The 13,610-nt window shown below is 37.0% G+C and overlaps 1 protein-coding gene across 1 annotated transcript in view; it reads left to right on the top strand.

The window, feature by feature from the left end:
• The window catches only part of LOC117097456 (spermatogenesis- and oogenesis-specific basic helix-loop-helix-containing protein 2-like), a 32,540-nt gene extending 21,059 nt beyond the window's left edge, over window positions 1-11,481 (top strand). The window contains exons 5-7 of the mRNA XM_033235314.1: window positions 1,649-1,748; window positions 3,491-3,601; window positions 10,288-11,481. Coding sequence (XP_033091205.1) covers window positions 1,649-1,748; window positions 3,491-3,601; window positions 10,288-10,324 — 248 coding nt within the window. The 3' untranslated portion in view covers window positions 10,325-11,481. The remainder of the gene's footprint in view (window positions 1-1,648; window positions 1,749-3,490; window positions 3,602-10,287) is intronic.
• The last annotated feature ends 2,129 nt before the right edge of the window (window positions 11,482-13,610 follow it).

A 13,610-nucleotide genomic window follows, 5' to 3' on the forward strand; every position in this document is an offset into this window, starting at 1 on the left:
TATATTCTTTACCTGGAAAGAAAAAAAAACTACATCTTCAGAGGTTTAGAACGTGTTGCCCAAGGGCAAATACAGTGCTGCGGTAGGCACAGGGTTTTGGGCAGGGGGCTTGGTAGCAGCATTGTGTCACTATTTTTTTTTCTTTTTTGGTAGCCTAGCTACCATAATTTCTTACTCATTAAAATGGAATTAACTGTGCTGTGCATTGTGTGATTATCTAAAAGCCAGGGGCACTAACCTACAATTGTATGGTACTTTCTACTTTGCAAAACACTTGCATATAAATTATTTTACTTCTTAAAGTTAATAGGGTGGTTGCCCTTTCTGTTTTAGATTTTAGATGCAAAGGATTAATGTCAATGCTTCAATTAGACCTCACATTTCTAAACTCTTTGCCTATTATATTATGCATATCACCAGTATCTAAACACTTAAACTAATTAAATTAGCTTTCATTTGGCTTGTGTAAAGGACAGAGTCCAATTACGGAAATTAAATTCTACTGGAATCATTATTGGTCAGTGACTATTTTTGGTCTTTCTAGGCCTGGGATACTAAATACGAAATCTTTTAAAATTAAGATGATGTTAAATTGGGACTGTGGTTGGTCAGGGGGTACAAGGTTTTGTTTATGTAAGATGAACAAATTCTGGAGGTCTGATATACCACTGTGTGACTAGAGTTAACAATGCTGTATTGTCTACTTGAAATTTGCTAAGAGGATAGATCTTACATGTGCTCATCACCAGAAAAGGTAACGATGTGATGTGACGGATATGTCAATTAACTTGTGTGTGGTGATTATTTCACAATATATACGTATATTATCAACTCGAGTTGTACACCTTAAGTATGTACAGTTTTGAATTGTCAATTACATTTTAATAAAGCTGGGAATTTTTTTTAAATAAAATTAAGATAATTTTTTTCTTACAACGGTCCTGAAAGACACTTTCTGGATTATCCTGATAATGTTTATATGAGATTCAGTGTAACAGTCCTTTTTTAATGTTCTTTATAATACTCAGATGAGTGCGTGTGTTTGTGACATTCCAGTGGCTCCCAGCCCTTGCGGTTCTTCCTGGAAATGGCTAACTTTGGTGACCGAGGGCTTTTGCATCCTCTTCTTATTTGGTTCTCGGTGAAATAGAGCAGCTGCTCATCACCTGCCCACACCCTTCTGTTGGTCATGACTATGTCAGCTTCCAGTTGTCTCGTCTTTGCTCCGAGGATGAGCAGCTGCAAAAAAGGAAAAAGTTTTTTTTCAGATGCTATATTTGGACAGTGCAGCTGCTTATTGAAGACTCATGCATGTTTTTTGTCTCCTGACATTTACCTATACATAGGAACTTGATAAGTAAACTCAGTTGAATGTGTTTTAAGCACACCTGTCACTAAGTGACTAGAATCTGGCTTAAAGGTATCCCAGGGTAAATAATATAGAGGATTTTAGTTTTTGCTTTCTAACCTAGGTGGTTTTATATTTCACAAAAATCTATAAATTGCTTTCAGTTTTAAAAATACTGCTTTGTGAAATCTATTGAGTAAAAGATGACAACTGCATTAAGAATTGGGGCTTGTGTGTTTGATTAGCATCATCTCCTTAAGTGACTTTAGAAATAAATAGTCCCCCTCTCAAAACTTTCAGTTAAGATTGAAAATGCTGCTGAGCCTGAAGAACCTGGATTGCCCCTGCAGAGGCCTTACAGTGAACACCTGGGATATTTTCCTACTGATCTATTTGCCTGGTTAGTTTTTTGTTCTTTTTCATAATAGCAATATTTTTAGAGAACTTACTAATTGTGGCTATTTTGTGGAAGGGGGTGCAGCATTTGCTGTACTTAAGAATCCTGAGCTGGCACCATGGGTACACATTACAGAAGTATTCAACTTAATATAAGGAAATACTTCATAAATAATTACATTTGACAACAGGTGAGCAGGTCAAATTGTAAGGCAGTGAGTTCCCCGTCATTGGGGAATGTGATCAGTATTAGAGTCTGTGTTATCACTAAGCAAAGGTAAATAGCAGCAGTGGTATTTAAGCTTCATAAAAACAGTGAAATTCCTCAAACAAAAATTTTACATGGAACCCCAATATTTAAACAGACAAGAGCTGCCTCACCTGTTATATACCTACTATTCAGCTTCTTCCTGTTGTCTTTCTTGAACTCACGAACCTATCCCCCGAGTTATTGAAAATCACCCTTTAAAAAGGATTTGGTATCTTTTACATGCCTCATGTAGCTTTTGGAATCTTCTTGTTTGGTATACAAGGCAAGTTTTAGTGTGTGTCTCTGTGTCTCCTTGTGTTTCTCTGTCTCTCTCTCTCTCTCTCTCATAGATGTTAGAACTGGCATTCAAACCTGGATTGGGTAGGCAGTTGAACTGGGGATCAGACCCTTCCAATGCTAGTATGCTTATAAAATTAATTTTTTGTGAATTTCTTCCCTTCACTTTAAGCTGATTTCCAAGGAGGTTTTAAGTGGAGCGTAGGGATACAAAGAATGGACATCACTGCTGAGGGCATGTGTACTGATGGTGGTGAGAATTTTAAGTTAGTTACTTCCAGAATTTGTAGAATGTGGCCATCTACTATTTTGGACAAGAAAGGGACTTGGCAGTCAGTAAGTGTGGTTAAACCAAAGCTGACTTTGGTAACACAGAGATATCAACAATTGTCTTGGTCTTATTTAACATTTTAATCTCAAAGAGGCTTGCTATATTAACCTCTATCTAGGATATGGGGTTGGGAAAGGTTTTGGAAGGTCTTAATTTTCTTATATTACTTGCAACTGCTTTTCTTTTTAAAAAAGTTTTTATGACTACATGGTATGCATGTGCTTTTTGATCTCTACTCATCTTGAATCCTTCTGTCTTCCCTCAGTATCCTACCACTGTAAATACAATTTTGAAATCAAGTTATATCTCTTAGGATAGAGGAAATAGGATTAGTTTGCAAGTTTCTTAGATTAATATATTTTTAAATCAATCAGAATGCCTGAAGAAGTTCTGCAAAAATAGTAGAGCCAGAAAATGTTCATTAAATGACCAATTTTAAAATGGAGGGAACCTGCGCTTTGCTGATGGGCTTGGACTAGGGTGTATCTTGCCGTTCTAATCCTTTATGCTTTTTTCCTGTAATGTACCTTTCCTTCTGAAGGGTGGATAAAGTCATATAATATGGTGTAGTGTTAATTGGTGAGGTCAGAATGTTTTAATCCTGCTTGTATCTATTGTTACCAATTTATTTTAGAATTTTGATCAGTCATTGCTTTTAGGATGATTTTGATCATATATTCTTTTGAAATTTTGAAATAAACATTCTGCACCAAGTGTCTAAGATAAGGCGTTTTGACACTTATTGCCCCTTTGTATGAAGCAAGAGACGTAGAGAAGCATCCTTTGTTTAGTGTATTGGTACATATTGTTTAATTTTGCCCGACTATTTTCCCCTTTAATGTATGGTATGATTTTCTCTTGTTTCTAGCCCTGAATCTTTAAGGAATGGCAGTGGGCTTGAATTAAATGCTTCGTTGTCAGAGTTCGAGAAAAACAAAAATATTTCTCTTCTTCATTCAAGCAAGGAAAAACTAAGAAGGTGAATTTTAATGTAGCACTTTTTAAGCATTATTCTTTTGTAGGGAGAAATTAATGAATTTAATAATTTTTTGTAATATTGTTAAAAGTATAAGTGAAACTAGTAAATTTAGCAAACAAATGGATGCCATTCACTCATTCAGCCTTGTAGTCATTCAATAAACATTTCTGAGTCTGCAGTGCATGCCAAAGAAGCATTGGAGAACTGAGATAAAAAATAAGTCCCTGCCTTCAAAGGTGTTCTGAGTCTAGGGCTCAGATAGACTTTTAAATAGGCTATTAAGTAGAAAATGATGCTTTTTAATACATGTCATGATGAGAAAACAAAGTAAAGACATGAGGAAAGTTTTCTAAGACAGAATAAGGGGACAGCAAAATTTTTCTTGAGATGGCAATAGCTAAATTGAGCTTTTGACACGTTGCAATTAATTTGGTTTGGAAGTCAGGGAAGGGTATTTTACATGGAGAGAATAATAGGTACAGAGGTTGGCAGCCTTAGAGAGTACAGTGAATTTATGGAACTGCATGTATGTCCATATGGTTGGCCATCAGGTCACAAGGGGGAAGAGGCAAAAGATGAGAGGTAGTAGGTAGGGGCTGGGTGCTTCATGCTATGAAATTCAAATTGTAACCTGGTCTGTTGGGCAGTTGCAAAAGGATTTTAGTGAAGGAGTGATATGAGGAAATTTACACCTTAGAATGAACGCTGTAATAGATGTCACACAGTGAATTACATCTGGAGGCCAGAAGGAGTCTGTAATAAGAAATGATGATTTCCTGAGCTATGGTGTTAGCAATGAGATAGAGAGGAATAAGCCAATTCTAGATGTATTAACTAGGAAGAAGCAGCATGTGCATGGCTAAGGATAAGTGAGGTGTAACTCCCAAGTGGATGGTGACAGCATCCGCTGACGAAGAAGGACAGTAGAATGGCAGTGTGAGGTAAATGTGTTTTTATTTTTAATCTTGTTGAGCTTGAATACCTCTAGGTTTAAATGGAGTGCAGAGTTGGCCCCTTGATTCTAGAGAAAGGTCTAGGCTTAGAAATACAGGCTCAGAGGAATGAGGACACAGCATTTCTTTGAAGCAGTGGACATAGGAATGGATATAGGATGATTGTGGGAAGCACGTAGGGAAGGGAGAAAAGAACCTTAAAAAGATTCTCAGTATTTAAGGTACAGGCAGCAGAGAAGGAATCCATGGGGAACACAAAGAGTTACTAAAGAGATAAGAAGAATACCAAGAGGGAGTAGTATTGAGCAGACCAGGGGAGAGGAATTTCCTAAAGGAACAGGTGCTCAGGAGTATCATGTGATGCAGAGAGATCAAGTAAGGTTAAGAGCTGTTAATTGACTATTTGTATTGAGCCAGACCTAGATGTCATTGATCTTGGCAAAAATCATTTCATTGGTATGGTTACAGAAGAAGCACCATTGCAGAAAGCAAGACGGGAACACACATGAAATTAAGGTGTGAAGTATTTGCAAAGGGACTGAGGGTAAAGTATGAGATTTTGATAAGAGACCAGACTTTAATATGCTTATGTTACAAAAGAAACAACTGAGAGAGAGAAAGAAGTCTTGAAGATCCTCATGTTCTAGTTATCTGTGGTTGCATAAAAATTAAAACAAGATTTATTGGCTTGAAACAACCACCATTTTATTATAACTATGTTTTTATGGGTTAACAGTTCCAGCAGGGCTCAGCCAAGCAATTCTTCTGCCTACATGACATTAACTGAGGTACTCATAGTTTTCAGCTGGTGGATGTAGTCAGGAGGGTCCAAGACGTTGCATATCTGGACCTTTTGCTGGCATGGTTGGAAGGCTGAGCTCCGTGGGGCCTGTCAACTGAAGCCTTCCCCGTAGAGTAGTTTTAGGGTCATTGGACTTCTTTCATGGTGGCTCAGGACTCCTAGGGAGAGTGTTTCAAGAGACAGGAAGGGGACTCTGCCAGTCTCTTCAGGCCTGTGTCCAGGAATAGGCCCAGCATTCTACCGTATGCTAGTGGTCAGAGTCATCATAGGGTCCACCCAGATCCAAGGGGAGGGACATAGACATCACCTGTCAGTGGGAGGAATGTCAAATAATTTTAATCCCCCACAGCTGGTGAGGGGGTGTTGGTGATGAAGTGATCATCCCTGAGGAGGCAGAAGGCAAAGGAATCCAGAACCAGGTGGAAGAATATCTCTTCCATGGAAAATGGAGAGGAGGAGTTTAGGCTCAATGTGAATTCACATGAGTTTTTCGATGAGGCCAGATCGGGGAGGAAGTTGAGCAAGTTCTTTGCTGAATGGTCCCCCTCTATCTGCTGAAGATTAGTGGGAAGATGATGGGGTTTGGGCTTGATGGGATGGGATGGTGGATAGGCTACTCTGGCTCTAAAGGGCTTCATTCCCATGACTGCTGCCTTGGCCAGGTCAAGACTTAGGGCCCGCTGGCCAGTGCTGTCCCATAGATCTCACTCATCTGAAGCAAAAGGAGAAAAATACAGTGCACTGAGTATTTTTAAAGCTACATATTATGCAATTGATATCCTAAGATTGTATTCTCCTTACTTTATTAGGTGTTAAAATAATGTTGATATTAGCAAATGATTATAATGAAATGATATGAGGAAACATTTATTCCTTGTTTTTTCGTTATTTTTCATGTCCAGATCTAATGTTGGGAATCCTTTATTGGTCCCCCAAAGTTATGTCATAGTTTTCTTTAAAAAATTTTAATGGTTGATGAAAATTAAAATCTAAAACTACTCATCTAGTAGACTGAAATGATGCTTTGGGGTTGTTCACATCTGTGGCATTATTAGAAGGACTAGGAATCTTTGTTTCTCAAGAAGAGCTGTGACAAGGACCTCCCCCTTTCTCTTTAGAGATTTGCCTGGGAGCTACCATGAGGTAAACATCATCCCTGATTAGTTTTTGCCTTTCCCTCTTAACCTTTCTGACTATGCCTGTGAATCTAAAATGGTTGCTTCTAGTCTTTCCTTTCTTCCTTCTCCTCTTCCCCTCACCTGCTTTACATATGGTTTTGGGTTTTTGTTTGTTTTTAAGCAGTAGGGCAACATGATGTTTGCTAATATTAAGGAAGTGATGGTTCTGGCCAATATTTTTGCACTTGGGAAGTTTTTTTCTCTGACACTTGCATTCTTCTTAGTAGAACATATTAATCAAAATTAGCAAATTCTTATATTCTTGGTGAAATCCCATTCATTATATATTTATAAATACATAAACATGTTTTCTTCTTGTAAAGTGTGTATTCTCCAAATGATGTCATCACATTTTTGTGTACCCATGAGTCTGACATGATGATGGTTTAATAATTTTGGGGGTGTTCATTCACTTGAAAAGAAGGGAAACGTTGAGCTTTGCCATAGTGTCCCACAAATGAAGACTTTTCCGGGACTAGACAAGTCTTAAAAATTCAAGAAAGGCAGTTCTTCGAGGGTTTCAAGTTGTGTCTGGCCCAGATATCTTTCCCTGTGACTCCTGGTTTGCTTGAGACACATTTGTACAGAGGAGAACCTCAAGTAGACATCCGTGCCTTTTTCCAATCTTAGATGGAAAATGTTAAGTCTTTTACCGTCACATGTAAAGTAAGCTGTAGGCTTTTGTGCATGCTTTTTATCAGCTTAAAAAAAAGTTCCCTTCTAGTCCTAGTTTAGGATTTTATGATAACTGGGTGTAAAATGTTGTCGGTCTTTTTTTCTCTATCTAGTAAGGTGATTATTTCTCCTCTTGTTTGTTAATGTGGTGATTATGACCAATTTTTTTAAATGCAAACTTCACTTTGTCTTAAGGTATAGATAATTTTTATTTATTGCTGGATTAGATTTGCTAATATGTTGTTAATAATTTTTGCATCTGTGTTTATGAAGAATATTGGTTTGAAGTTTTCTTACAATGTCTTTTTCTCAGACTGGTCTTATAAAATGAAATGGAAAGTCTTCTGTTTTCTTAAAGAATTTGTGTAGAAATGATATGTTTGATAGGATTCAACACCGAAGTCACTAGGCTTGGAATTTTCTTCATGGAAAAGTTTTAATTACGTATTCAACTTCTGTAATTATTATAGGACTAAATTCCCTATTTTTTCCTTTTGGTTGTTTTTTTCTGTGTCAATTGGGTTAATTTATGTCTTTCAAGAAATTTGTCCATTTAATCTTAAGTGTCACATTTATTTAACAACATGATCTTATTATCATTTTAACATCTACAGGTCTGTGATGATGGCTGTTTTCATTCCCGGTATTGATAAATTGTGTTTTCTGTCTTGTTTCTTGATCAATCTAGCAAAAAAAAGGTTTGTCAGTTTTATCAGTTTTATTGATTTTTTTTCAGTGAAGCAGATTTTGATTCATTGATTTTCTGTATTAGCTCATTTTTTTATTTCATTGATTTCTGCTCTTTGTCTTTCTATACTTTGTGTTTTTTTTTTGTTTGTTTGTTTGTTTTTTTGAGACAGAGTCTTGCTCTGTCACCCAGGCTGGAGCGGAGTGGTATAATCTTGGCTTGCTGCAACTTCTGCCTCCTGGGTTCAAGCAATTCTCCTGCCTCAGCCTCCCGATTAGCTGGAATTACAGGCGTCCACCACCACGCCTAGCTCATTTTTGTATTTTTAGAAGAGATGGGGTTTCACCATGTTGGCCACGCTGGTCTCAAACTCCTGACCTCTTGATCTGCCCACCTCGGCCTCCGAAAGTGCTGGGATTACAGGCGTGAGCCATCGTGCCCAGCCTGTATACTTTGCTTTTAAAAACAAAAAAAGTCTTTGAAAATGTGGCACATATACACCATGCAATGCTGTGTAGCCATAACAAAGAATGAGTTCATGTCCTTTGCAGGGACATAGATGAAACTGGAAACCAGCATTCTCAGCAAACTAACACAGGAACAGAAAACCAAATACCGCATGGTCTCACTCATAAGTGGGAGTTGAACAATGAGAACACATGGACACAGGGAGGGGAACATCACACACCAGGGCCTGGCAAGGTGGGGAGGGGAAAGGGGAGGGAGAGCATTAGGACAACTATCTAATGCATGCGGGGCTTAAAATAGGTACAGCAAACCACCATGGCACATGTATACATATGTAACAAACCTGTAGGTTCTGCACATGTATCCCAGAACTTAAAGTATTAAAAAAAAAAAGTAGGCCAGGCGCAGTGGCTCTGGCCTGTAATCCCAACACTTTGGGAAGCCGAGGCAGGCAGATCACGAGGTCAGGAGATCGAGACCATCCTGGCTAATATGGTAAAACTCTGTCTCTACTAAAATACAAAAAATTAGCCGGGCGTGGTGGTGGACGCCTGTAGTCCCAGCTACTCGGGAGGCTGAGGCAGGAGAATGGCGTGAACCGGGGAGGCGGAGCTTGCAGTGAGCCAAGATAGCACCACTGCACTCCAGCCTGGGCGAGAGCGAGACTCCGTCTCAAAAAAAAAAAAAAAAAAAGTATTTGTAGGTAGAAACTTCTATCACTGATTTTAACCTTTTCTTCTTTTCTAATATAAGCACTTAAAACTAAAACTTTTCCTTTATGAAAGTTTTTCCTCTAAGCATTGCTTCAGCTGCATCTCATCAACTTTGATATATTTCCACTATCATTCAGTTCAAAATATTTTCTCATATCCCTTGTGATTTTTTTCTTTTCACTAGTAAGTCTTTTCACTGTTTAGAAGTGTATAACTTAACTTGAATGTTTGGAGACTTTCTAGGTATTGCTTTATAATTTAATTATGTTGTCATCTGAAAACATACTTTGTAAGGTTTCTATCCTTTGATATTTTCTGAAACTTATTTTATGGCCCAAAGTGTGTTCTCCCTTGATGAATGTTCCATATGCATTTGAAAAGACTGTATTCTTCTGTTTGGGGAGTGTAGTGTTCTATAAATATTAATGAGGTAGAATTAGTCAATAGTGTCTTGAGGGTTAAATTTTTCAGTGACAACTCTTTTTCCCTTTCTTTTTGAGAGTTTTTGCTTCATGTAGTTTGCGATTCTGTTAGATGCCTGTCTTCTTGCTGAATTGACCCACTTATCCTGAGGAAATGATAATGCTAATTTTTCTATGCTAGTACTCCCTGTCTTAAAAAATCTACTTTGATATTAATATAGCTTTCTTATGATTAGTATTTGTGTGGTTTTTTTTTAACCTGTATATGTCTTTATATTTAAAGAGTTTCCCTTATAAATAGCATGTAGTTGAATTTTGTTGTTATTTTTTACTCATTCTGACAATCTCTGTTATTTGTTTTCATATAATATACTCACTGTTAAGTGTGGTTTTAGGTCCACAATTTTTCTATTTGTGTTCATTAGTCTAATGTATTTTCTTTTTCCTTTTTTTCTCTTTACCTGCCTTCCTTGGATTTATCAAGTATACTTTAGCATTTCTTTTTATCTCTTTTATTGACTTTTTAGCTAAAAGTATTTTTTATTGGTTGATCTAGGGATTATGACATGCATCTTTAACTTATCATAATCTACCTTGAATTGATGTTATGCCCTTAAAATACAACAGCATATTTCTATTTACCTTCTTTCATTTTTTGTTACTGTTGTCATACATTTTACTTTTACATATGTTATTGTGTTAGTCCATTCTTGTGTTGCTATAAAGAAATACCAGAGACTGAGTAATTTATAAAGAAAAGAGGTTTAATTGGCTCATGATTCTGTAGGCTCTACACGAAGCATAGCAGCTTCTGTTTCTGGTGAGGCCTCAGGAAGTTTACAATCATGGCAGGAGGCAAAGTGGAGCAGTGTGTCACACAGCAAGAGGAGGAGCAAGAGAGAGAGAAAGGAGAGGCCCCAGACTCTTTTAAACCACCAGATCTTGCAGGAACTGAGTGAGAACTCATCACCAAGGGGATGGCACTAAGCTAAACTCTAGAGCGCCCGCATGATTGAACACCTCCCACCAGGTTCCACCTCCAACATTGGCATCACATTTCATAAGATTTGGAGGGGACAAAACATCCAAGCCACATCAGTTATCAACCCGGCATTGTTACTAGTTTTGCTTAAACAGTAAGCTGTTGTCCAGTTATCTAATACTGTACAACAAATTACTCTAAAACTTGGTAGTGGAAATCAACAAACTGTGTAGCATATCTCATGATTTTGTGAGTCACCACCAGTATGGGCAGAGCTTAGCTCTGTTATTCTTCTCTGTGTGGTGTTAACCATGGCACTCCATGATGTTCAGCCAGCAATTGGCCTGTCTGGAGATTCCAGCACAGCATCATCCACACATAGGGTCTTCTGGTGGGTGTGGCTGCAGGTTGCGCTCAATGGACTGTTCTTCCCTGTGGTCTCATCACTTCTCCGCATGGTATCTCCAGCAAGCTAGAAGGACCTCTTACATGAAGGCTTAGGATTCCATGAGACCAGTATGAAAGCTACATCTTCTGAAATACTGGTCCCAGAACTCTCGTAGAGTCACTCTCCACATATCTTTTGGTTAAAGTAGGCACAGGCCAGTGAAGATTCAAGAGGAGAGGAAATGGACCCTGACTCTTCATTGGAGAAATAAGTAATTTTCAGTGACTTTAATCTTAACTCTTAACTTTTTAACCCAAATATCAGATTCTTGTTTGCAGTAGAACAGGCTCTTCACTGTATACAAGGTTTTGTCTGAGTTGCAGAAATTCTCTCCCCATGAATTTCCCTGTATTACCATCTTTTGCTCCTCATTTCTGCACTCAATCTTGGCTGCCACCATCAAAGGGACATAAAGTACAAGGACACTTTTTTCTTGCCTCTGTAGCAGAAATCTTAGCAGTATACAGCTGCTCTGGGCCTGTCAAATAAATATACTATTGGTTTTTAAAACATTAATAAGTTAGAAAACTACCCTTTAATGTATGCTACCATATTTATCCTGTCTTAGACTCTTCACTTGTTTGTGCAAATCATATTTCCATGAGATATTATTTCCCTTTATCTTCATGTAAGATAAAGACATTTTCAGATAAAAGACAACTTAGATATTTTGACACCAGTGGACCTGCAGGGTAAGAAAGCTGAAGGAAATTCTTCAGGCTGAAGGGAAATAATACCAAATGGAAACTAGAATCACTGGAAGGACTACATAGCACCAGAAATGATAAATGTCTAAGCGAAAACAAACATTTTTCATTTTAAACTATTTAGAATACTTAAAACTGTTATAAGCAAAAATTATAGCAATGTATTATGGGGTTTATAATATATGTAGCTATAGTACATTTGACTGTTACATGAAGAATGAGTGGGATAAATGCACTTGCATAACTTCTGCAGTTATACATTTTATATGATGTCATAAAGTATTAATTCTAGACTATGAAAACTTCAGATATATATTGTAATCCCTAGAGCAACCCTAAAGAGATGGGCAAAATGCATTGCTGTGAAGCCAAAAGGTAAATTAAAATTGGAATTTTAAAAATATTTTAAGAAGAAGGAAGGAAAGGAGGAACAGAAGAAGAAAAAAGCAAAAGAGACTACAGAGGGAAAAAAGGTACGGTAGACCTTTATCCAGCTATATCCAACTTATAGGCAGAAGTTTTCAGAATAGATAAAAACAAACAAAACCCAATACCTAGCTATCCACTGTCTGTAACAGAGAAGCTTTAAATATAAAAAAATAAATTAATAGAGATATATCCATTGTGGAAACAGGAAGTATAAGAAAATCAAATAGGTTGTTTTAATACTAAATAAAGTAGACTTGAAGACACAGTATTACCTGAGGTAAAGAGGGGCAATTTATAATGATAGAAGCGTCAGCTTCTCAGAATGATATTAAAATCACAAATAGCATGTGATAAGAACTTCAAAATATTTGGATCAGGAATTTACAGAATTAAATGGGCAAATAGATAATTTAAAAATGATTGCTGGAGACTTAACACTCTCTCTCAGCAATTTATACAACTAGACACCAAAAAATCAGTAAGCTCTAGAAGATGTGAACACTGCTCACCACCTCGATCTCATGAATATTTATAGAGCAACACTCGCAACAGCTGCAGCAGAAGACTCTTTCTCAGTGGCACATGGTACAGTCACTTAAATAGACTGTATATGGGGGGTGATGTAAGAAACCTCAATACATTCAAAAGAGTTGAATTAAAAAGATGTGTTCCCTGACCACAAGGAAATTAAATTAGAAATCAGTAAGAATAAGATTTAAAGGGGAATCTTGAATGGAAATTTAAAAAAAAAAAAAAAAAAAAAAACTTCCAAGTAATCCATGGGTAAAACAAAAAAAATCACAAGAAAAATTAGAAAATATTTCAAAGTGAATCTATTGCAAACAGCATATATCAGCAAACCACCATGGCACACCTTTAGCTATGTAACAAACCTGCATGTACTGCACATGTATCATGGAACTTCCAATTTAAAAAAAGAGAATGCAATATATCAAAGTTTTTAAATAAACTACAACAAAGTTTAGTGAAAACACTGTGACTTTAAATGCTTATATTAGATAAGGCAAAAGGCCTAAACATCAGTAATATAAGGTGCCATCTTAGGAAGCAAGCCAAAGTAAAACAAAGTAAACACAAATAAGTGGGATGGTGAAGGGGGAGGAGGCTGGGAGAGAGACAGACACAATATATCACAATCATGAATGAAAGAGGGATGATCACGATAGCTACTGTAAATATTTAAATACAAAAGAGTATACTTTGAACAATTTTAGGCCAGTAAATTCAACAACTTAGATATACTGGATAAATTCTTGAAAATCACAGTTTATCAAAACTGATACCAGATGAAGCAGAAAGCCAGAATAGCTCTATATTTAACCAAATTGAACTTGTTATCAAAACCTTACCAAAGAGAAAACACTCCAGTGGTTTTACCAATGAATTTCAGCAAGCATTTAAAGAAGTAATACCAATCTTAAACATGTTCTTACAGAAATGGGAGGAGGGAATACTTCCTAACCCCTTTCATGGGAACAACATAACCCTAAGCCTGACAAAGATATTATTTGTAGAGAAAATTA

The sequence above is a fragment of the Trachypithecus francoisi genome, unplaced genomic scaffold (genome assembly GCF_009764315.1).
Source record: "Trachypithecus francoisi isolate TF-2019V2 unplaced genomic scaffold, Tfra_2.0 Contig01461, whole genome shotgun sequence".
Lineage (NCBI taxonomy): Eukaryota > Metazoa > Chordata > Mammalia > Primates > Cercopithecidae > Trachypithecus > Trachypithecus francoisi.